We start from the raw sequence: 26,010 nt of genomic DNA on the forward strand, positions 1-26,010 counted from the left end.
GAGGCTCGCCAGTCAGTCACAGTTATGTACTAAGTAGTATGCCTGCTATGAACAACAGAATAAGGCTAACAACCCATAGCTAATATGTCACTCAATAACAGCAGTTATTACATAGTTGTTAGTCAAGATCACAAAGTGTCTCTTAGTGGGATCAGATCATGATGCTCTAAAAGGCAAACCTGATCCTAGATCAGCGACTCTGAGACCCTTTTATAATACGGGTCCTTAGCTACTGTCTCTGCAGAGCATTACCAATGAAGAGCAGACGATGCTGGGGGAATCAGTTGCTACTCAATACGTCTATGGGACACACAGTCCACAGGTGTTGTAGTTAATGACATTTCTTAATGTCCCATTTCTTTAATAAGGTATGGATCAGTAAGGTATGGATCAGTAAGGTATTTCGTTGTTTTGGTATTATCTAAGTCACTATAAGCCACTCTGGATAAGAGTGTCTGCTAAATCTAAATGACTAAAATGTAAATATTAATATCTAATATGTTGAATAATTTGGTAAAATACGTAGTTTTTTTTTGGTATCATTGGTTGTAAAATAGCTAATTGATTGTCATAACAAAACCTCTTGACTTAGACTCCATAGGTGAGCAGAGATCAGTAAATACAAACATATTAGGGAACATTTTATTTTATTGTTTCACTCTTAATTTCTGTACAAATACCATCACACTGTGTATGTACAAATGACATTTACATAAAAAAAAAAATACAAAACTATATACTTCTAATTGTATATTTCTCTTGTGATGTCTGAGAATAAAAATGCATTCTGAAAACAACAACAGCGTTGATGACAGTGAGAAAAGCAAAGTGATATGTTTGATATGGGGTATAACTACTGCTGTGTAGCCATCTCTAGTCAGGTGGGCTCTGCGAGAGTAATACGGAGCAAAACATTGGCAGCACACAAATGTTCTAACGTGTCAAATGTTCAAAAATACGGCTACCGAGTGACGGCCTGGGTTAGACGAACATCTCCACTGGGAAACAAATTGTTCGAGGAGTAGCCTAACTCACAGAACTCATGCTGGACTAATATCGCCGTACTCTGGGCGCCAGGCGGTTTCTGCTCTTTTGCCAACTCGTGTAATTGTCATGCCGAACAATAGCTTGAGCAGCGATGGAGTGGGTCAACAGATCTGGGACCAGGCTGCACCATATAAAGCACTGTTACACTGCACTGCAGAACCACTGACGGAATCCCTTTGGCCAGTTATAATGAGATGTAAACAAGAAGGAGAAAACATTTCTGTATATTTAAAATGATTGACAGATAAGATAGATCCCCCCCATGAAATAAACACACAGTAGGCTAAACATGCGTTCATGTGTGAATGATAAAACATCTGTGATAATAAAGATGTCTGACAGTGAGAACGTAAGCGGGTTCGTCGCAGCTCAGGGAAGACTATTTACAGCTTGCAGAAAGGAGACGGATACTTTTACTCAATAAATAACACTGCTTCTCTTTGGACGAATATATTTCTTCATAATAAAAAACATAAAGAAGAATAAAAGGAGAGTGAAAAGAACAGGCGGTAACAATAACACGGTAGATAGGAAGAACGTTGTAACTGTATAAATTATAAAAACACAAACCACATTATAAATAAAACATCTAGAGCAGAACTGAACTATATGTATACTTTTGTCTCTTTAAAAAATAAATACACATACACACATGTACTGTACAGTATGGACATGGTTCCTGGCCCTAGTGCAGACCACGTAGGCAGATAGATAGGACAGTCTATCAACCAATAAGGAGGGGAGGAAGATAGACTATCCACCAATGAGGAGGACAGGTTGATATGATAGACAGCCTATCCATCCAATAAGGAGGACAGGTGGACATGATAGACAGCCTATCCATCCAATAAGGTGGACAGGTGGATATGACAGACAGCCTATCCCATCCAATAAGGTGGACAGGTGGATATGACAGACAGCCTATCCCATCCAATAAGGAGGACAGGTGGATATGACAGACAGCCTATCCCATCCAATAAGGAGGACAGGTGGATATGACAGACAGCCTATCCATCCAATAAGGAGGACAGGTGGATATGAATCGCGTAGTCCTGATCTTCCTGCTCCTCCTCCTCCTCCTCTTCTTCCTCCGGGGCTTCTGTAATGGCTAGATGGGGGGAATATATTGGAGCTATTGTATAAATAAGGTCCACAACAGCAACGTAGCAGAATAATATTTACTGAATGTTCTCAAAAGCCCCATATCCCTCCACAAAGCCCCAGTACAGCCCTGTTATGTTTCAGGGCAGAGAGGAGACTTGGCACTGAGGCTTCCCCCCATCCCACAATTATGAAACATGGTCTACATAATCTAGGTCTAGGAACTAGGAAGTCGGGGCTATGACAGCAGAGGAGGGGGGTGACGCTGGGTGGGGATGTGGGGCGGGGGGCGATCTGAGGGTTCAATGGCTCAGGTCTTTTTTTGGCAGCAGATTCCTGAAAGCAGACAGTCAGACACATGCTCGTGTTTATGTTGCTGGTTTCGTTCTCATATTTCTTTTTTTTACGTGTCCTTTTGTCTCAGACACAGTGCAGTTGCTGCCGTTGGGCGGAGAAGTCTCTATGTGTCGCCGCAGTTTGACCTACGACCTCTACCAAGCAGGTCACCAGCCAGGCCAACCAATCACACAACTTTGAGGTATTTTCTACAGAATCGTTTTTTTGTTGTTGTTGCAATTGGAAAATAAAAAAAGCAACACAGGCAAGTGTGACAGGCAGTCCCTCATCATCCAATCCAAAGGAATCAGTGTGTTTGATAGACAACAACACATTCACTACAGTTAGCACACAGAGAAGTCAGCGCACACAGGTAGACAGCACACATGTTCATTTTCTACTGGCAGACAGAGAGAGACAGAGAAGTAAGAGAGCTGATTCTTCAATTCCATTTCAATTCAGGAAGTACGCTGACATTCCAATTCCAATTCAGGAAGTACGCTGACATTCCAATTCCAATTCTCCTCAATGCTTTTCAGTTATTTATTTTCTGAATTGACTGGAATTGAAATGGAATTGACCCCAACCCTGGCTTCTTCTGCTTATTATCTGTAACTTTCCTCTGTCCCATGAGGTGATCATGACGTTGGTCCCATACTTTAAGTAACACGTACATTTAGGTAGTCAGTCGAATACCATTTAATAATGGAGTGGAGTGGAGGATATCCAGATGTATTCATCATGATGAAAATTAAATGAAATCATCAGACATTCTTTGACATATAGCGACTTGGCATGTAACTCGTATCATTTCCTTGAGGCTATTTTGCGAGAATTTATGGCAGGTGGTCCCAGTTTAGTGAGCACACTATTTAAGGAGGAATGGCTCAAAGTACTGGCAGAAACAGGTAGTCTACGTGTTAAGGTTCACCTTAAATATCTTAGCTAAAATGGCACCAATGTTGCAATCACCTTATGCACATATATAAATGTATGCAACTGTTTTCATTCTGACTCATATTACATGTTAGCAGAGCGGTGTATGCCATTACAGACATAGAGCGTTTTGAATTACTGATTGATTACAGCCAAAAAGCACAAACAAACGTCAATACATAATTAATATATAATTAGCAATGTGACCAGAGAATTTACAAGCTGTAAAGATATTATCATTATGTGGCTGTCTAGATAAAAAAAATATTTTGAAAAACTATGACATTGAAAAAAAACTGCATCGAAATTAAAGTAACTGTCCAGTGTTTCTAGATTTTTATGAAATATGACCTATAGTTAATTACAATATGAGTGAAGTTGTTTCACTTCCAAAAAAGTTTATAGGTATGTTAAAAAGTAGCTTTTCTGTGTTGGAATGGTGTGGCGTATACTGGTCATAAAAAAAAATGTTAATGCGAGAAGACTGGCTGATTGGCCAGCTCATCCTCCTCAGGAGTATGACATCATACTCTGTGAGGAAAAAATAAGCATTTTTAAAAAGGTCAATTTGATATACAAGTTTTATGTGGGGTATTTGAAGTGTTTTTTTTTTCTTCTCAAATTTAAGCTTTGGGAAAATAAGCGTGTAGGATGAGTCAACAACATTATTTCGGTATGAGTTAACAGAATACAAACTTTTTAAAAGTTAGATTTTCACTGGACAGTTACTTTAAGGCAACCTGCTAGAGTACAGCAGATCACTATGGGATCACTATGACCACAAACTCATCTAGACTTTAAATACAATGATTGTTTTAACTGAAAAAGTTAGTCTCCATATATATGCTTGTTAGCGTAATGAAGTTAGCATCTAATCTCAACGACGCCCCCAAAAAAAAAAAGTTTTATTTTGAACTATCTATTGATATATTTTGTTTATTCACTTTTTTGTTTATTCTTTTTTGGGGGCAGAAAAAAAATTCAGAAAAGTTAAAGAAGCCAGCAACACAGACAGGATCATGCAAGTTCTCAAATGCTCAAGTCCTTTCAGATGTGTAAGAACAGATGCTGAACTGTGTTGGGTGGGGGTGGGGGGTGGGGGGTGGGGGGGGGGCTCAAGAAGAGACAGGGGTGACTTGGTGTCAGGATGGGAGGGGATTGGTGTCAGGATAGGATTGGTGTCGGGATAGGATTGGTGCCAGAGTGGGATTGGTATAAGGGAGGGATTGGTGTCAGTCAGGGAGGGATTGGTGTCATGGTGGGATTGGTATAAGGGAGGGATTGGTGTCAGTCAGGGAGGGATTGGTGTCAGTCAGGGAGGGATTGGTGTCAGTCAGGGAGGGATTGGTGTCAGTCAGGGAGGGATTGGTGTCATGTGGTGGGGGTAGGAAGGAGTGTCAGGGAGGGATTGGTGTCAGGGTGGGATTGGTGATTGGTGTCAGTAGGGACTTGGTGTCAGGTAGGGATTGTTGTCAGGGTTGACTTGGTTTCAGGAAGGGATTGGTGTCAGAGGGAGATTGGTGTCATTGGGAACTTGGTGTCAGGAGAGACTTGCTGTCAGGGCGGGATTGGTGTTAGGGTTGACTTGGTGTCGTGGGAGGGATTGGTGTCAGTTTGAGTTGGTGTCTGTGAGGGATTGGTGTCAGGAGGGATTGGTGTCAGGATGGATTGGTGTCAGGGGGGTTTGGTTTCAGGGATGACTTGGTGTCAGTGAGGGATTGGTTTCAGGGTTGACTTGGTGTCAGTGAGGGATTGGTTTCAGGGATGACTTGGTGTCAGTGGGGATTGGTTTCAGGGATGACTTGGTGTCAGTGAGGGATTGTTGTTGGGAAAGAACATGGAATTGTCTCGCTAGGTGGTGATTACTTACAGTTGCAAGATCCTGAATGCTTAACCTCCAGGAGCGTTCCCAGAGAGCAGGCGGTCTGCTTCATTGCACACTCTGAGGGGTAGTTGTTGTTGTCACTGGCACACACCGCCTCGTCCGTCCGGCTCTCCGGACACGCCTCCTCACAGAGGGAGCAGCGGCCTCGGCTCATCCTGGCTTCCCACAGACACTTCTTCCCCGCGCTGCACTGGATGTCCTCGCACGACTTGGCCTCTGGAGCCAGAGGGAGGAGAGGAGGAGACACAGAGAACTCATCAGACTGACGCATCGCTGGTGCTGCACGGCATATAACCATGTAACCCTAGTGGTTAATGAGTCACGAGTCACGCTCTATGTTCCAGTGTCTGTGTAGTTAGGAGAGTAAACCTTCCCAGGAAAACACCCCAGCTTTTGGTGTGGGTGATGTTGCCAACGTCTTAACAGTAGCAACTACAAAGTAGTCCCGGCCTTGTACACTCAACTGGACCTCCAAAGCAAATGGAGGTTCTCTGCTCTGAGAACCTCAGTTTATGTGGAATGTTGGCAGAGGGGACAACAAAAGTACTGGAATGTTGGCGAAGAGAAGCAGCCTGTGAGGTACGGCCTACATTCAGACAATATTGTTCAAGATCACTTTATTTGTCCAATTGTACACACGGTATAATGTACGTTTAACAGAAATAGCCTCTAGTCCCTACCTCTGGACACTTGTGGATCTACGTGTCAGGGGGGAGACACTTGAAACCCTACCTCTTTAAGGAATACCTGGAATAGTATAAAGTAATCCTTCTCCCCCCATAAAAAAAAAAAGAAGAAGAAAAAAAGTGGTTGTCCCACTGGCTATCGTAAGGTGAATGCACCAATTTGTAAGTCGCTCTGGATAAGCGCGTCTGCTAAATGATGTAAATGTATGTGGAAAATACTTCAAACACAGATCAATCAGACCAGCCAATAACTGGTTAAAAGATCAGGTTTGGACTGCCACTGTAAACGCTGCATTAGAGGATTGGACAGGTTTAAGCCATATGGTTAAGTGTCTAGGGGGTAGGGGGTAGGGGCTAGGGGGTAGGGGCTAGGGGGTAGGGGCTAGGGGGTTGTTTTTGGACAGACCCACTATGCTGTCTCCTATGGTTAGGCCTACTGACTGATGTTCCCCAATAGACAATACTGACTGATGTTCCCCAATAGACAATACTGACTGATGTTCCCAGGAGACAATACTGACTGATGTTCCCAGGAGACAATACTGACTGATGTTCCCAGGAGACAATACTGACTGATGTTCCCAAGAGACAATACTGACTGATGTTCCCAGGAGACAATACTGACTGATGTTCCCAGGAGACAATACTGACTGATGTTCCCAGGAGACAATACTGACTGATGTTCCCAAGAGACAATACTGACTGATGTTCCCAGGAGACAATACTGACTGATGTTCCCCAATAGACAATACTGACTGATGTTCGCAGGAGACAATACTGACTGATGTTCCCAGGAGACAATACTGACTGATGTTCCCAGGAGACAATACTGACTGATGTTCCCAAGAGACAATACTGACTGATGTTCCCAGGAGACAATACTGACTGATGTTCCCAGGAGACAATACTGACTGATGTTCCCAGGAGACAATACTGACTGATGTTCCCAAGAGACAATACTGACTGATGTTCCCAGGAGACAATACTGACTGATGTTCCCAGGAGACAATACTGACTGATGTTCCCAGGAGACAATACTGACTGATGTTCCCAGGAGACAATACTGACTGATGTTCCCAGGAGACAATACTGACTGATGTTCCCAAGAGACAATACTGACTGATGTTCCCAGGAGACAATACTGACTGATGTTCCCAGGAGACAATACTGACTGATGTTCCCAGGAGACAATACTGACTGATGTTCCCAGGAGACAATACTGACTGATGTTCCCAGGAGACAATACTGACTGATGTTCCCAAGAGACAATACTGACTGATGTTCCCAAGAGACAATACTGACTGATGTTCCCAAGAGACAATACTGACTGATGTTCCCAAGAGACAATACTGACTGATGTTCCCAGGAGACAATACTGACTGATGTTCCCAGGAGACAATACTGACTGATGTTCCCAGGAGACAATACTGACTGATGTTCCAAGAGACAATACTGACTGATGTTCCCAGGAGACAATACTGACTGATGTTCCCATGAGACAATACTGACTGATGTTCCCATGAGACAATACTGACTGATGTTCCCAGGAGACAATACTGACTGATGTTCCCAGGAGACAATACTGACTGATGTTCCCAGGAGACAATACTGACTGATGTTCCCAGGAGACAATACTGACTGATGTTCCCAAGAGACAATACTGACTGATGTTCCCAGGAGACAATACTGACTGATGTTCCCAGGAGACAATACTGACTGATGTTCCCAGGAGACAATACTGACTGATGTTCCCAGGAGACAATACTGACTGATGTTCCCAGGAGACAATACTGACTGATGTTCCCAGGAGACAATACTGACTGATGTTCCCAAGAGACAATACTGACTGATGTTCCCAGGAGACAATACTGACTGATGTTCCCAGGAGACAATACTGACTGATGTTCCCAGGAGACAATACTGACTGATGTTCCCAGGAGACAATACTGACTGAAGTTCCCAGGAGACAATACTGACTGATGTTCCCAGGAGACAATACTGACTGATGTTCCCAGGAGACAATACTGACTGATGTTCCCAGGAGACAATACTGACTGATGTTCCCAGGAGACAATACTGACTGATGTTCCCAGGAGACAATACTGACTGATGTTCCCAGGAGACAATACTGACTGATGTTCCCAAGAGACAATACTGACTGATGTTCCCAGGAGACAATACTGACTGATGTTCCCAGGAGACAATACTGACTGATGTTCCCAGGAGAAAATACTGACTGATGTTCCCAGGAGACAATACTGACTGATGTTCCCAGGAGACAATACTGACTGATGTTCCCATGAGACAATACTGACTGATGTTCCCAGGAGACAATACTGACTGATGTTCCCAGGAGACAATACTGACTGATGTTCCCAAGAGACAATACTGACTGATGTTCCCAGGAGACAATACTGACTGATGTTCCCAGGAGACAATACTGACTGATGTTCCCAGGAGACAATACTGACTGATGTTCCCAGGAGACAATACTGACTGATGTTCCCAAGAGACAATACTGACTGATGTTCCCAAGAGACAATACTGACTGATGTTCCCAAGAGACAATACAGACTGATGTTCCCAGGAGACAATACTGACTGATGTTCCCAGGAGACAATACTGACTGATGTTCCCAGGAGACAATACTGACTGATGTTCCCAGGAGACAATACTGACTGATGTTCCCAGGAGACAATACTGACTGATGTTCCCAAGAGACAATACTGACTGATGTTCCCAGGAGACAATACTGACTGATGTTCCCAGGAGACAATACTGACTGATGTTCCCAGGAGACAATACTGACTGATGTTCCCAGGAGACAATACTGACTGAAGTTCCCAGGAGACAATACTGACTGATGTTCCCAGGAGACAATACTGACTGATGTTCCCAGGAGACAATACTGACTGATGTTCCCAGGAGACAATACTGACTGATGTTCCCAGGAGACAATACTGACTGATGTTCCCAGGAGACAATACTGACTGATGTTCCCAGGAGACAATACTGACTGATGTTCCCATGAGACAATACTGACTGATGTTCCCAGGAGACAATACTGACTGATGTCCCCAGGAGACAATACTGACTGATGTTCCCAGGAGACAATACTGACTGATGTTCCCAGGAGACAATACTGACTGATGTTCCCAAGAGACAATACTGACTGATGTTCCAAGGAGACAATACTGACTGATGTTCCCAGGAGACAATACTGACTGATGTTCCCAGGAGACAATACTGACTGATGTTCCCAGGAGACAATACTGACTGATGTTCCCAAGAGACAATACTGACTGATGTTCCCAGGAGACAATACTGACTGATGTTCCCAGGAGACAATACTGACTGATGTTCCCAGGAGAAAATACTGACTGATGTTCCCAGGAGACAATACTGACTGATGTTCCCAGGAGACAATACTGACTGATGTTCCCATGAGACAATACTGACTGATGTTCCCAGGAGACAATACTGACTGATGTTCCCAGGAGACAATACTGACTGATGTTCCCAAGAGACAATACTGACTGATGTTCCCAGGAGACAATACTGACTGATGTTCCCAGGAGACAATACTGACTGATGTTCCCAGGAGACAATACTGACTGATGTTCCCAGGAGACAATACTGACTGATGTTCCCAAGAGACAATACTGACTGATGTTCCCAAGAGACAATACTGACTGATGTTCCCAAGAGACAATACAGACTGATGTTCCCAGGAGACAATACTGACTGATGTTCCCAGGAGACAATACTGACTGATGTTCCCAGGAGACAATACTGACTGATGTTCCCAAGAGACAATACTGACTGATGTTCCCAAGAGACAATACTGACTGATGTTCCCAAGAGACAATACTGACTGATGTTCCCAGGAGACAATACTGACTGATGTTCCCAGGAGACAATACTGACTGATGTTCCCAAGAGACAATACTGACTGATGTTCCCAAGAGACAATACTGACTGATGTTCCCAGGAGACAATACTGACTGATGTTCCCAGGAGACAATACTGACTGATTCATTTCCCCTGGTATGCTACTCCTATGGGTGTTCCCAAGAGACACTACTTACTGATGCATTTCCCCTGGTATGCTACTCCTATGGATCTGCCCAGGAGACATGTCGCCCTCCTCAGATGACATGCACTGGCGTAGATGATCCCGTCGTTGCCACACAGGAACTGCTCCGGTGACGTCTGTTCAGGGCAGATCCGATTACACATCACACAATATGCGTTATTCGTCTGGTCCACGACGCATGTGGAGCTTCCCGGGCACAAGACGTCACGGCAGGTCTCTGTCAGAAAGGGAGTAAAATCAACACAAATGCTTTAACATCTGTAGAGTTAGAAGCCAAACCACGTGTATACTCCAGTCGACACCTGCTGTGAATCAACCATTACTTATTGTAATCAAAGAAAATGCAGTTGACCTTCAAGGCCACTCGTTACACACTATGCAAACACAGCAATGGAGCTTTTTCTACGTAGATCTATGTGGGAATGCCCGTGTTTACGTATGACCCTTTATCCAACACCAGACGGAATCCCATTGATGATTGTCTATGAATAAGAACGGCTCTGTTCTGTTTTACGCATCGACCTGCCGGTTTACTTACTCTTGCATTTGCCCTGGTACTGCACCTCCAGGTCCAGGTGGACTTTACATTTGGACTTGAGCAACGCGCACTCGTCTTTGTATGTCTTTCCATCCGACCCGCAGACAGGTCCTTTCCACGTGACGTTGGAGCAGTCTGGCGCGCAGACGCAGCGAGGCTTGCTTCTCCTGTTCATCTTGCATCTCTTCCCAGGTCCACAGTCCACGTTGTCGCACGTTTCTGGAGTGGAATAGATGTCGATGTTCTTCAATTATATTAAATACAATTGTGGAGAGCTGACATTGTTTTAGATGCAATTAGGTTTAACGACTTTCCCCCAAAATTAGTCTAATTGAGTTTTACTTAAATACAAATGAAGATAAACATTGTCTTATAGGACATGCTTGCACTCTAAAACAACCATGTGAAATACTACGAAGCCATATTCTGTGCACCATGCGCCAATCATAGAAACATCCCCTTGTACCTTTGCAGGGTATGCAGTTGGGGGCTCCGCCGTTGAAGATCATCCACCGGAACAAGGTGTTGTTGGGTACGTCCTCCTCAGTCCAAGACGTCCCCAGCCTCCCGCTTCTGCAGCACTCTTCTCGGCTCATTCCCGGCATGTAGAGCACCTGACACCTCCCGTTCTTCCCCTGCTGTAACCAGCAGTTCCCAGCTGGAAACAGACACACATTAGCCAAGTCTTTTTAAAGTCTGAAGCCCCAAGCCGCTTACTGACTGACCTGATCCAGACACAACACGTGAGGCCTAGTGTCAATTATCTGAAACTCTCTCTCTCTCTGTCTCTCTCTTTCTCTCTCTCTCTCTCTCCCTCTCTCTCACCCTCTGTCTGTCTCTCTCTCTCTCTCTCTCTCTCTCTCTCTCTCTCTCTCTCTCTCTCGTCTCTCTCTCTCTCTCTCTCTCTCTCTCTCTCTCCCTCTCTCTCACCCTCTGTCTGTCTCTCTCTCTCTCTCTCTCTCTCTCTAGTCTCTCTCTCTCTCTCTCTCTCTCTCTCTCTCTCTCTCTCTCTCCTCCCCCAAGGTATTTGGTCAGTTGTTTCTTTCCAATGTAATGTAACTGTTTTAACACTTTCTAATTCTGTCACCAATGGATGTTCAATACTGACAGCTGGCCGGTATGACGGAGTGGAGAAGAAAATACTGACCTTTAACTGAGATTTTATATATTATTGAGTTTTCCATGTTCACAGAGCAAACAGTTGAACAATCTAGTTCTATTGCCTTATCGCATAATGTCATAGGTTATAACAGTCATCACATTTCTTCCTCTTGGCATCATCCAGAACATAAATGTATTCTTGACATTCTTGATTCATCAAAAAGCTCGAACATTAAACATTATCTTTGCTAATAGTTGTATAAACCTTGTTCAAAATATCTATGAGAAATGCGCATCCCTGGACTCGCACCACATGAGACACGTCGTGTTTAACGAATAGCTACCAAGACAAGACTTTGCCGAAAGACACATATGGACACTAATAGCTTACAAGTGATTTTGAACTTTTTTTAGGATGCACTTAAACCGTAGGCTACATTGTTGACATTTATTTCGTTGGCAGAAAAGGGACAATTTCTGTTGTATGAGGTCACCTATATGAATCATTATCAGCAGCAACTGTATTTAATTCTTATCAATGTAACAATGCTAAAGATGGTACCGATATCCATATGGCAAAAATATCGAAAATCCTGCCCTCGCGGATGTACAGTAAACGTTTAGCAATATGTTTAGATAAATGACATTCTATACTTCAAATAATATGCGGTCACTAATCTCTGACATGCACTCCAACTCTATCTCAGTTTGAGGTACACGTATTATACAGGCACACTGCTGCGTCGCAGAGCACTGCAATGATAATCAGTTAAACTACTAAATATTCCAAGTATTTTATAATTATTATTATGTTATTTTACGGAATGCTATATTGAGAGCTTCCGCACCAACCAATCTGTGGCATGAATTATTTAAAAAAAAAAATCATTCCAGGTGCCTCGATTGTGTGGGTTAAAAAACTATAACAGTAATATCACTTTGAAACCTTCTGGTACCTATTTGGTAGGCAGTGATTTTCTACACGATATGTCTAACAGAGGGCAACTTAAAACCAAATGGGAAGAATGTTTAAATGTTCCTTTGAAAAGTGTGCAACACTCGAACTCTGGCAATGTTCCAATTCACACCAAGACGCAGACAGAAAAGGCTACACTGGTAATAAACGTTTTTTTATTTTTTTTTATCGAAAGATTTGGAAAATAAATAACATACCTTGTACTTTTTGATCTTCCATGAAATGACAGAGCCATATCAATAATAGAACCATCCCCGGGTGGAGCTGGAGTTTCTGTAGCATCCTGAGTATGGTGCTGGAGACAAAGTGAAAAAGTGAGCAAGGTATTGGTATTGACACTAGCAGCTAGCAGACAGAGTAATCTGCTTAAGGTGGCAGTGAGTGTTGAATGAATGTCAGTCTGAGAATGCAGCCTCTCTTTTTAAATCTATAAGGGGTCTCGGGTCGTCTATCTGTGGTGGGCGGTCTTCTGGTCCGTGGGGGTGGGGATAAGAGGAGAGGGGGAGAGGGATTTCACCCGTAAACTTCTTTCAATCATAATCAGGTGACATCTTTAGTCTCAACTTTCTCCGTTTGATCACAGTAGTTTGGTGAAAGTACACTTGATAGCAGATTATTAGTACACTTGCTTAATTGCTGTGGCCTAAGTTTAAAAAGAATAGCAGAGGACCAATAGGACTTGGAGACATTGAGGGCGCAAATAAATTAATAAAAAAAAACGATAAATATCAATATGTTAAAGCATCTATCATCTCTTAATTAACTTTACCTGTTTATTTCAATGTGACTTCTTAATCATTTAAATAGGCTACATTTAATTCATTTATAGTTTATAGGTGTGATGTAGCGATTACAATGATATTGCTCCTTATATGAGCGGTTATGGCTATAGACTAAATTAAAGTATAGGCCTACTAGGCAGCCATAAACTATTTATAATAGCCTACTAAAACTACCACTACTAACACTAGGTATAATTATAATAGTAATAACACCGATAGTAGCCTAATTGTAATTGTAAAGCATTGCTGGGCTAATATCAATATATCTGTATCCATATTTCATACACATAAAACAGATAAGTCTATCAAGTCTGCGGACCTCCAATTCCCCAACTTCGAATGGTGATAAGTGATATTTTTTTTTCTCCATCGACTGCGGATGAAAGTGTTAATATTTGAATAAGAGTCCTCTATTGGAATGAATGACCTCTCTCCGTGCAGCATGACAATAATACATCCCACGGTGCATGGAGTGATGCTAATATTAGAAGAGACAGTTGTTTGGGTTTCTCTGTCAGGTCAAGCTGATAAATATAACCAACCCTGTTTCCGAAGAGGCTTCAGAGTGAAGGAGAGTATTACATTTCATTGAATGAAATAGTCTCTAGACTAGACTAGACTAGACCGTCAACTCTTCCCCCGTGGAACACAGAACGGTCTTTTCAGAGGTCCGCGGGCGACCTCTTCTGCAGACAGTCGGCGATACAACTGTATTGGCAAGACAGTCGGCGATACAACTGTATTGGCAAGACAAGTGAGGGGAAGTTTGCGGTTTGACATTTGTCCTCTCAAGTTATACTCACATTTCCAAGAATAATGGAACATTAATTGTGTAATTACACGATGTTCCAGGTCTAAATATTTTTCCTGAAAAACACCGACAAAACAATTTATTATTGGAATACTTGACACTGACATTTACGCATCGAAATTGATTCGGAAATTACATTGATGCGGTAGGATTGGATTGAGGGTCGTTTGGATTAAGGGTAATTTGAGGTATGCAATTAAATAATCATTTACCAACTAACCTGCCTCACCATACATATTATATTAAGTTTCAGTTGACAATTGACTTCCAGATATCCTAGTAGGCTCCCGAGTGGCGCCGCGGTCCAAGGCACTGCATCTCAGTGCTTGAGGCGTCACTACAGACCCCCTGGTTCGATTCCAGGCTGTATAACAACCGGCCGTGATTGGGAGTCCCATAGGGCGGCGCACAATTAGCCCAGCGTCGTCCGGGTTTGGCTGGTGTAAGCCGTCTTTGTAAATAAGAATTTGTTCTTAACTGCCTTGCCTATAGTAAAATGAATAGGCTAATGAAACAAGATTGAGTTAGGCCTACTTGATTGGCGAGCAAACGTAACGATGTTATGGACATCTGTTCAAAGTGTGATTTTGAGAACACTCACTTACAACTGCTAACCATTTATTCCGGTTCACTGAGCTTTTTCACACATACACAAACACACACCTACACACCACACACACATGTTCCCCCACTGCGTCCATTCATCGCTCCTTGGGCAGCCATCTAGGAGCGCCAAACGCTTTGCTATGTTGTCCCCAATATGATGCTGAAATATGGTTGTCAAAAAACGAACACATCTCGGCCAACTATGTCCTTATATAGTCTCAGCCTAGTTATCCACAGAGCAATTCCAGAAATTGTGCTTCTAGCCTAAATTTGGATGCATTTTTTGATGATATGGAATTTCACTAATTGAATAAGAAAAAAACAATCAACTCCATTACTATGCAATTACTTTGGTATAAGAGCAACTTTATGTAAAATGTTACGTAATTATGTACAGCAGTTGGCAAAATGACATCTCACAACTGGGTAACAAAAACTACCCGCTGATTTGGACTGCAGTTTGAGCACCTAGTCTAACACACATAGCCAACATGATGTTCCTTTGAACTGTAGTCTCATTACGGCATGTATAAATATATCACTATCACTTGTATTTTTATTTTATTTTACATAAACGTAAAAATGTTAACATTCTTCTTACTTTTTAAAACGTAAAACATTTTTTTGTTGAAACTTTTCCACCTCATGAATAAGTTACGAAAACATCTATTCTAACATAGTTAATTGTCCCCCAAAAAAGGTATCCACAGTGTTATTGTATTTCATGGGTTAAACATGTTTATGATAAAATAACCTTCATTGCATTTACTCCAATTCAGCGCATGATAGCTAAACTGCTGCTGTACGATCCCAGAGAGGACATATCAGACAAAACGAATCAAAAACATTCTCTCAACTGCCTATCAGCGGTTTTGTCCAGGACTATAGGCTTAATCGTTGTCTGGTAAACCAAATAGTCTTGCGAGTTGGGCACAGCCACTTCTCATGTGTCTCACTGTGAGAAACAATATGAGAAATGTTATTTTGATTTGTGTGCCCTGTGTCCTCTGTCTTCTCCGTCCGTCCGTCAATCTGTCCCGTTCTCCTCTCTGTAACCTGCCACCTCTTGTAGCTGCTTGTACTTTCTCTGGAAGAAGCCAAACTGGAGACAGAAAATGTACATCTCATTAACAAAAAAAAAAACATATAAACCAAAAAACGAAATCACAGACTTTCTAGAAAATTCTGATTGTTGCAGAACACGGTAATCAATGTCCTCAGTCCTAAGGTAGCCTCTTTTGATGAACATTTATTTTACATCCTATGAAATGACACACATCACCTATTACTATACATCAAGCTGATCTAGGATCCTGTCCCCCCTGTCCATATCATCTTTTTCATTATGATCTAAAAAAGGAAAACCTGATCCCAGATCAGCAGTCCTACTCTGAGACTGTGAATACGGACCCTGATCCTCACCTTCCACAGCAGCCGCACCACCAGAGCCAGTAGGAGCAGACCTCCGATCACACTGCCCACGATCACCCCCACAGGTACATCTGCTGTCTCCCCTGGTTTACTGACTGTTACCCCCACCTGGATGGGAGAGTAGAGGACAACACCTGACTTGCTGACTGTTACCCCCACCTGAATGGGAGAGGTTAGAGGCTTACTGACTGTCACCCCCACCTGAACGGGAGAGGTTAGAGGGCAGGACATGAACTGACTTACTGACTGTCACCCCCACCTGAACGGGAGAGGTTAGCGGGCAGGACAACAGACAACACAACCAGTTACTGACATCAGTTACTACTTATTACTTAGCACAGTTACTGCTTACACCAGCCTGGGAGGGCACTGACTGCACTGCCCTGGATAACAACGTCTGTTAAATGACTAAAATGTAATGTAATGCAAATTTAATGGAGGGGCAGAACAACACAACCACAGACATGAGAGAGAGAGAGAGAGAGAGACAGGCCGCTGGTGTTGCTGCCATACGTCTGTTGACCAGTAGAGGTCCCTGTAGGACTAAAACATCCTGTGCTGAGTTGTGGGAAGGGTTTGTGTAGACTGGTCCCAGATCTGTTTGTGCTGTCTTGTGAATTTTTCATGACAATAACCACAGGAGTTGGCAAGACAGCACAAACAGATCTGGAACCAGTCTATTGTTTTTGACAGACACATTATGAAATGGATACTCAAGAGCAGCGCTAGTTGTCTCCAACGTATCGGTATACCACATCTGTGGGAAATGCAAATGTTTACCGGTATGTAAAAAATATTACCGGCATCTTCTTGTGGGCGATGATGAGTAGATCGGGCTGAGAAGTGACTATCTCTGTGTTTGCAGTCAGCTCAATAGTCTGGAAGGTTGCCTGCAACAGATCAATCAATACAGTTAGCCTGCAACAGATCAATCAATACAGTTAGCCTGCAACAGATCAATCAATACAGTTAGCCTGCAACAGATCAATCAATACAGTTAGCCTGCAACAGATCAATCAATACAGTTAGCCTGCAACAGATCAATCAATACAGTTAGCCTGCAACAGATCAATCAATACAGTTAGCCTGCAACAGATCAATCAATACAGTTAGCCTGCAACAGATCAATCAATACAGTTAGCCTGCAACAGATCAATCAATACAGTTAGCCTGCAACAGATCAATCAATACAGTTAGCCTGCAACAGATCAATCAATACAGAAAATGAATATAGTAAAAGTAAAATAGGGAAAGGACATAGTGACAACTGTTACTGTAAAAAAGGGCTAAAAACATGTGATTTATTGATAGATTATTGAAATTCTAAAGTGCATACTTTGTTAATACCATACACCTACTACAGCCTACCTACTAGACTACAGTCATGGTCAAAAGTTTTGAGAATGACACGACTATTGGTATTCACAAAGTTTGCTGCTTCAGTGTTTTTAGATATTTTTGTCTGATGTTACTATGGTATACTGAAGTATAATTACAAACATTCCATAAGTGTCAAAGGCTTTTATTGACAATTACATTACGTTTATGCAAAGAGTCAATATTTGCAGTGTTGACCCTTCTTTTTCAAGACCTCTGCAATCCGCCCTGGCATGCTGTCAATTAACTTCTGGGCCACATCCTGACTGATGGCAGCCCATTCTTGCAGAATCAATGCTTGGAGTTTGTCAGAATTTGTGGGTTTTTGTTTGTCCACCCGCCTCTTGAGGGTTGACCACAAGTTCTCAATGGGATTAAGGTCTGGGGAGTTTCTTGGCCATGGACCCAAAATGTCGATGTTTTGTTCCCCGAGCCACTTAGTTATCACTTTTGCCCTATGGCAAGGTGCTCCATCATGCTGGAAAATGCATTGTTTGTCACCAAACTGTTCTTGGATGGTTGGGAGAAGTTGCTCTCTGAGGATGTGTTGGTACCATTCTTTATTCATGGCTGTGTTCTTAGGCAAAATTGTGTGTGAGCCCACTCCCTTGGCTGAGAAGCAACCCCACACATGAATGGTCTCAGGATGCTTTACTGTTGGCATGACACAGGACTGATGTTAGCACTCACCTTGTCTTCTCCGGACAAGCTTTTTTCTGGATGCCCCAAACAATCGGAAAGGGGATTCATCAGAGAAAATGACTTTACCCCAGTCCTCAGCAGTCCAATCCCTGTACCTTTTGCAGAATATCAGTCTGTCCCTGATGTTTTTCCTGGAGAGAAGTGGCTTCCTCACTGTCCTTCTTGACACCAGGCCATCCTCCAAAAGTCTTCACCTCACTGTGAGTGCAGATGCACTCACACCTGCCTGCTGCCATTCGTTAGCAATCTCTGCACTGGTGGTGCCCTGATCCCGCAGCTGAATCAACTTTAGGAGACGGTCCTGGCGCTTGCTGGACTTTTTTGGGCGCCCTGAAGCCTTCTTCACAACAATTGAACCTCTCTTCTTGAAGTTCTTGATGATCCAATACATGGTTGATTTAAGTGCAATCTTACTAGCAGCAATATCCTTGCCTGTGAAGCCCTTTTTGTGCAAAGCAATGATGACGGCACGTGTTTCCTTGCAGGTAACCATGGTTAACAGAGGAAGAACAATGATTTCAAGCACCACCCTTCTTTTAAAGCTTCCAGTCTGTTATTCTAACTCAATCAGCTTGACAGAGTGATCTCCAGCCTTGTCCTCGTCAACACTCTCACCTGTGTTAACTAGAGAATCACTGACATTATGTCAGCTGGTCCTTTTGTGGCAGGGCTGAAATGCAGTGGAAATGCTTTTTGGAGATTAAGTTTATTTTAATGGCAAAGAGGGACTTTGCAATTAATTGCAATTCATCTGATCACTCTTCATAACATTCTGGAGTATATGCAAATTGCCATCATCAAAACTGAGGCAGCAGACTTTGTGAAAATTAATATTTGTGTAATTCTCAAAACTTTTGACCACGACTGTAGACTAGACATGATAAAATCGGTAATGTGTATCCTGGATGCGGATTGGCTGAAACAATGTTCCAGCCGTGTGCATATCAGATTATTCTTACAGAAGCGAAAGTGCCATTCCAGATTCTCGTTGTGACGTTCACAAAGTAGACATCTTTCACTCTCATGTCTTTAATGATGCATTTGACCGCCTGGCACTTCACGTTCCAGCAGTCCTGAGGACATGAGACAAAACATTCCTGAGTACAGGAGACAAAACAGTCCTGTGGACAGGAAACAAAACAGTCCTGAGTACAGGAGACATAACAGTCCTGAGTACAGGAGACAAAACAGTCCTGTGTATCAGAGAGTGTGTATAATAATATAATATAATAATATGCCATTTAGCAGACGCTTTTATCCAAAGCGACTTACAGTCGTGCGTGCATACATTTTTGTGTATGGGTGGTCCCGGGGATCGAACCCACTACCTTGGCGTTACAAGCGCCGTGCTCTACCAGCTGAGCTACAGAGGACCACATCAGAGTGTGTGTATCAGAGAGTGTGTATCAGAGTGTGTGAATCAGAGAGTGTGTATCAGAGAGTGTGTATCAGAGAGTGTGTATCAGAGAGTGTGTATCAGAGAGTGTGTATCAGAGAGTGTGTATCAGAGAGTGTGTGAATCAGAGAGTGTGTATCAGAGAGTGTGTATCAGAGAGTGTGTATCAGAGTGTGTATCAGAGAGTGTGTATCAGAGAGTGTGTATCAGAGAGTGTGTATCAGAGAGTGTGTATCAGAGAGTGTGTATCAGAGAGTGTGTATCAGAGAGTGTGTATCAGAGAGTGTGTATCAGAGTGTGTATCAGAGAGTGTGTATCAGAGAGAGTGTATCAGAGAGTGTGTATCCGAGTGTGTGTATCAGAGTGTGTGAATCAGAGAGTGTGTATCAGAGAGTGTGTATCAGAGAGTGAGTATCCGAGTGTGTGTATCAGAGAGTGTGTATCAGAGTGTGTATCAGAGAGTGTGTATCAGAGAGTGTGTATCAGAGAGTGTGTATCGGAGCCTGTCTATGTGTGCTCACCAGTCTGTGCATGCCTCTGAGGCTCTCCATGGAGAAAAAGGCTTTGTGGGGTTTGGCTCCAATCTTCAGTGGATCGACCAGGGCACTGTCACAGCTCACTGAGCCTCCCTGTAGGGGACCAGCACACGCTTCACAGTTACTAACACACACACACACACACAGCTCACTGAGACTCCCTGCAGGATACCAGCACACCCTTCAAAGGTTCGACTGCATACCAACTCCCCAACCTTTTTTTCCAGAAGTGGCACTTGCCCACCAAACGGTATAGATTAACAATGGTGTAAACTCTCTCCAGCGAATGGTTAACCTACAACAATCCAATGCATTTAAATCATTAACGGGAAGAGTGAAATTTGCCCATTTTTGGGGAGATGTGTGGGAAATTATAATTCATATCGCAATGTAGGACAGGAAAATGGCTGTTTTAGCAATGGAGTCTTTAGCAAGATGGGCTGTATTCTTCACCGTTGGTGTGTTCAGGCCTGTAACGTAGAGAAGTGGGTTCCCCCCTGGCGTGCTGACAGGCAGGGAGATGGTCAGGTACAACAACCTGACTGGGAAGTTACCTGTGGAAATCTGAAGGAGAACAAACATCAAATGTTCAAAAACAAATAAAATAGAATTCTTGTAAAACTGACTCTGTCCGTAAGGTGTAGATAGTAAGTATAGACCGGAAGTAGAGGCCTGGGCATTGTTGTTCACTAATTTACCCCAAGTAGGGAAAGGATGGCGGGGTTGAAAAGTAATAAAGGGGAGTATATATATATATAAAAAACATGGGGGATTGGAAGTGATGCAGACAATTACATTGATGGAAGATACAATCTATCTCCAACATTAAGCTGATCTACCACCCAAAAAAAGATAATAATAATAAAAATAAAAATAAAAAGATCAAATGTTCTGAAAGGGGTAGACATTAGACATTCATAATACCTTCATAAAGTGTTGCATTATCATTCATTACAATGATCGTAAAAACACATTTATTCAACATCATTCAAATATAATTAGAACAGCATGAAGGCCACCGTTACTATACAATGAGTTGACTTCCACTAGCCCACGAGCTTACCCTGAGGGAGAAGTTAAACTCAGGCCCAATGTCATCTAACGTTTTTACACTTGTCTGCACCTTCTTGGTCTCATCCACCACATAGAAGTTGATGTTGGATTCCCTGAGGAGGAGAGAGAGGAAGGAGTAAGCTAATCTCTAGCCTCAGTATAAATCAATGGTCCCCTAAACCTGTGACTTTGGGACCAACACCGGTCCCTGGGATGCTGCTGAATGGTCCCTCGAGTGGACTCAAATGGGACCAGACATTTAATAAAACATTTTTACAAGTAAAGTTACCTGGTCATAATGATCTCAGCGTCATAACGAACAGGAATGGTGATATCCACTCTATTGTCTGCTGGACTTTCCTCTTTACCGTCACTGATGACAAAACAGGATGTGGATGAAACCATCATGATAATACATGAAATCATATTGGAATACAACTTTAATGCACTGGGTCTATTGATTCAACCAACACACACACCTTTTGGCCTGAAAATGAACTATTGCTTGGCTCTGCAAATGGTTAAAGTTGAAGTCAAAGTTGACCCAAAATTTCACCTGGAAAAAAACAAAATGAAACACTTTACATAAAGCCTCCAGGTATAATGCTTTCTTACTTATTGATGCATGTATGACCCTTCATAATGTCTTAGTACAAGGCTTATAATATGTATCTTTATGTAGGACATTGTGACCATGAGTCTTACCTCCTGGTCCTTCTCTAAGGCAGGGTATCCCACCTGACAGGCTAGCGCCATGAGTCTTACCTCCTGGTCCTTCTCTAAGGCAGGGTATCCCACCTGACAGGCTAGCGCCATGAGTCTTACCTCCTGGTCCTTCTCTAAGGCAGGGTATCCCACCTGACAGGCTAGCGCCATGAGTCTTACCTCCTGGTCCTTCTCTAAGGCAGGGTATCCCACCTGACAGGCTAGCGCCCTGAGTCTTACCTCCTGGTCCTTCTCTAAGGCAGGGTGTCCCACCTGACAGGCTAGCGCCATGAGTCTTACCTCCTGGTCCTTCTCTAAGGCAGGGTATCCCACCTGACAGGCTAGCTCGCCACTTTGTGTCGTAGATGTGCACTTCACCTCTTTCCCATCACTCTGTCATTGAAATACACAGTTAAAAGAGAGCTAGGTTGCATCCGAAATAGCACCCTATTCTCAATACAGTGCACTACTTTTCAGGCCAAATGTAGTGCACTAAATAGGGAATAGAGTATACATACATTTACCAAGAATCTAAGATCTTTATCAAATACAGACTATGACAAAATAAAGTGTCAGGAGTTTTGGTTCTGTCAATACTGTTTTACAGTTTTACGTTGGTTCTGTCAACACTGTTTTACATTGGTTTTGTCAATATCATTTTACAGTTGTACATTGGTTCTGCAAATACTGTTTTACAGTTTTACACTCTATGTTGATATTTTTTTTAACGTCTTTCAGAACTCACTGGAGATGTTACGGAAGCATAGAAGAGGTTCTTGGAGTATGTGACCAAGATCTGAGCGCTGTACGCATTCTCCTTGTTGTTCTTCACTAGTACCTCAAAGGAGATCTCTCTGTTGTTACAACTAACCAGCACAGAGCCAGCACTGTCAAGACAACAAGTACCAGTCATTACTTAATGAACGTAAAAGATTGAGAGAGAGATGGTACTATGATGATAAGATGACTACAAGAGAACTGCCAAACTCTGTTCCTGGAGAGCTGCCGTCCTGTAAGTTTTCACTCCAACCCTGATCTAGCACATCTTGATTCTAATAATCAGCTGGTTGATAAAGCTGAATCGGGTTAGTTACAACTGGGGTTGGAGTGAAAACCTACAGGAAGGAACAGGGTTGGAGAGCCCTGCTGTAAAACATCAGAGTTGATCATTCAGTTGGACTTTCACTTCTACAAATACAAGGCATCAACAATAATCACAAGCAGCTGCACACCCCTCGCTGAAACAGGATTGCGGACGTGATCAAAATGTGTCGAATGCAAAAATTGGGAAGTACAGAAAAAATTCCTGAAATGTCAGGATCTCATTTTAGTCTCAACTGCTGTTGAACATAGAGCTTATGTCACTCACTCACTCTGATTTCCAGACCATGTTGTGTTCAGACAGTCCCACACACTTTACGAGTGTTCTGTGTTCTGTTTAAACGTAAATGCTTTAAGTTGTTTAAGCTTTCTTAATTAAATCAAGCTCACATAAAAACAGACTAAAATAGAGTCATTGTTGTCAGGGGATACAGGGCTGGAAAGATGATGACACCTTTATTCCACAGTCCCCTAATGTCCCATGTGATTTAGTCCTGATTTAGCCTACAAGGAACGTCTGATTAACAGGTCTCTATCTAAAAAATGGTATCGTTTGAGACATTCGTTTTGGTAACACTTTATTTGAATAGAGCATCTGAAGATTCTCAACAAAATCAGAAAAAACGGACTTAGATTTATTTTTTGGCCTTAGCAAACACACACTACCCCACCAGTGCTGCTGACATTCACTAACATGCCCATACACCACGTAGAAAACACTATCCAAAAACGTGTTGCTGGTTTGCAGTGTAAGCAGAACGCCCTTAGATGTAACACTCACCTGGGTACCTCTGTCCCCGTCTTCACGCTGAGCACCAGATCACTAACACACACGTCATCAGAACCACAGTCTATGGCGAAGGGGAGCTACCCGCAGAGAAGGGAGAGAAGACCACCATTGGACGATAGTTTGCAGATTTAACCAATGTTTCAAACGGCTGGTGGAATCTCAATTAAATAGCTTCTTTTTTTTTTTTCTTTCTTTAAGGCCATCCCGCTCCTTTCGTAATAATGAGTTTGCTTTATTGAAGAGATAATAACGTGTTGGAAAGACAGGGTTAGGGGGAGTGGAACCCATGTGTACCGGGGTCGGCGGCTGTAACCGCTGGACCACACGGGCCACAATTAAAATGCGTTTCAGTTGCATTTCTTCTGTTGGGGACAACAGAACCGTATGGGTTTTAGAAAAGCAATATACAGTATCTGCGATATTACCCACCACCCACAGTTTTAGAAACAGGTGCAGACCAGGGGAAACATGTTTACGCGTAAATGAAAGTGACAGATTGTACCCACAGAGTGAGACAAAGGAGGCTGAGAAAGAGGAGGGAGGCTAACTCACAGACAGTAGGGAGGCTAACTCACAGAGAGGAGAGAGGCTAACCTACAGAGAGGAGAGAGGCTAACTCACAGAGAGGAGAGAGGCTAACTCACAGAGAGGAGGGAGGCTAACCTACAGAGAGGAGAGAGGCTAACTCACAGACAGTAGGGAGGCTAACTCACAGAGAGGAGGGAGGCTAACCTACAGAGAGGAGAGAGGCTAACTCACAGAGAGGAGAGAGGCTAACCTACAGAGAGGAGAGAGGCTAACTCACAGATAGGAGGGAGGCTAACTCACAGATAGGAGGGAGGCTAACTCACAGAGAGGAGAGAGGCTAACTCACAGAGAGGAGAGAGGCTAACTCACAGATAGGAGGGAGGCTAACTCACAGATAGGAGGGAGGCTAACTCACAGAGAGGAGAGAGGCTAACTCACAGACAGTAGGGAGGCTAACCTACAGAGAGGAGAGAGGCTAACTCACAGAGAGGAGAGAGGCTAACTCACAGAGAGGAGGGAGGCTAACCTACAGAGAGGAGAGAGGCTAACCTACAGAGAGGAGAGAGGCTAACTCACAGAGAGGAGAGAGGCTAACCTACAGAGAGGAGAGAGGCTAACTCACAGAGAAGTCCCATGCAGTCTGAGAGAAAACATCAAGGACAGGGTTGGCGTCTGGGTTCTGAAGGCCAATGTCAACACGCAGACTGATGGAGTTCACAAAGTCTGCGCTATCCTGAAAAAAAACATTGAAGATGATGATTGAGATGACTGTATTTGTCTCTTGTCACGTGATTGTGATTCATCACAATGCCCCCGAGATGTGATAGGCTAATAAATGTTAATGCAAGCTATACTCTGAATACTGTAAATGGATAGCCTACCCCAAAGGTTAATATACTTTTAAACAGCAAAACTATGGAATATTGGAGTTTTATGCACATGGTTATATTATCACCCCTTTAACCTTTGTCTTCACCTGAACGTAAACTTGGTAATTGTGGCAAACAGGGGTGGATGATGATATCTGAATGTTTCCAGAGAGGAGTCGTTCACGGTTCTGACTGAACAGGCCTCGTGAGTTGACCCGGGACGACTGCAGGTCAGCATCCAGAGTTAGGTTGTATTTGACAGCTGTAGGGAAACAGCCATCTTAGGGTGCTTAGTTTGGGAATATATAGAATATGGATCTTATTTTCAGACATTCTGGTAACTAACATAGTATAATATAGTGCCTTCAGAAAGTATTACACCCCTTGACTTTCTCCAGATTTTGTTACAGCCTCAATTTAAAATGGATTAAATTGAGATTTTTTTGTCACTGGCCGACACACAATACCCCATAAAGTCAAAGTGGAATTCTGTTTGTTGAAAAAAATTCTGATTAATTTAAAATGAAAAGCTGAAATGTCTTGAGTCAATAAGTATTCAACCCCTTTTTTTATGGCAAGCCTAAATAAGTTCAGGAGTAAAAATGTGCTTACCAGAAGTTA

General features: G+C 42.9%; 2 protein-coding genes across 4 annotated transcripts in view; both read right to left on the bottom strand.

Annotated features, from left to right (window-relative positions):
- Nucleotides 1-1,308: 1,308 nt before the first annotated feature.
- On the bottom strand, nt 1,309-13,105 carry LOC121584490 (follistatin-A). 3 transcript variants are annotated; one of them, XM_041900382.2, is made up of 7 exons: nt 12,900-13,105; nt 11,092-11,283; nt 10,626-10,844; nt 10,080-10,304; nt 5,291-5,521; nt 2,055-2,155; nt 1,309-2,011 (listed from the first exon to the last, which is right to left on the bottom strand). In XM_041900382.2, exons 1-6 carry the CDS (start codon nt 12,982-12,984, stop codon nt 2,055-2,057), a joined length of 1,053 nt encoding a protein of 350 aa, XP_041756316.2. In that variant the 5' UTR covers nt 12,985-13,105; the 3' UTR covers nt 1,309-2,011. The 3 variants fall into 3 exon arrangements, with proteins under 3 accessions (XP_041756316.2, XP_041756315.2, XP_041756317.2); XM_041900381.2 differs by having other exon boundaries at nt 1,309-2,155; XM_041900383.2 differs by lacking the exon at nt 1,309-2,011 and having other exon boundaries at nt 2,064-2,484.
- Nucleotides 13,106-15,300: 2,195 nt separating this feature from the next.
- Nucleotides 15,301-26,010, bottom strand: part of LOC121584284 (integrin alpha-2-like) — a 55,152-nt gene continuing 44,442 nt past the window's right edge. The window contains exons 18-31 of the mRNA XM_041900109.2: nt 25,527-25,651; nt 25,143-25,253; nt 23,984-24,069; nt 22,847-22,988; nt 22,402-22,494; nt 21,876-21,952; nt 21,686-21,769; nt 21,407-21,509; nt 20,797-20,907; nt 20,329-20,436; nt 19,371-19,484; nt 17,133-17,222; nt 16,324-16,440; nt 15,301-16,003 (exon numbers count right to left, since the gene is read on the bottom strand). Of these exons, the coding sequence (XP_041756043.2) occupies nt 15,929-16,003; nt 16,324-16,440; nt 17,133-17,222; nt 19,371-19,484; nt 20,329-20,436; nt 20,797-20,907; nt 21,407-21,509; nt 21,686-21,769; nt 21,876-21,952; nt 22,402-22,494; nt 22,847-22,988; nt 23,984-24,069; nt 25,143-25,253; nt 25,527-25,651 (1,436 nt within the window). The 3' untranslated portion in view covers nt 15,301-15,928. The remainder of the gene's footprint in view (nt 16,004-16,323; nt 16,441-17,132; nt 17,223-19,370; nt 19,485-20,328; nt 20,437-20,796; nt 20,908-21,406; nt 21,510-21,685; nt 21,770-21,875; nt 21,953-22,401; nt 22,495-22,846; nt 22,989-23,983; nt 24,070-25,142; nt 25,254-25,526; nt 25,652-26,010) is intronic.

The sequence above is a fragment of the Coregonus clupeaformis genome, chromosome 16, assembly GCF_020615455.1.
Source record: "Coregonus clupeaformis isolate EN_2021a chromosome 16, ASM2061545v1, whole genome shotgun sequence".
NCBI classification, from domain to species: Eukaryota; Metazoa; Chordata; class Actinopteri; order Salmoniformes; family Salmonidae; genus Coregonus; species Coregonus clupeaformis.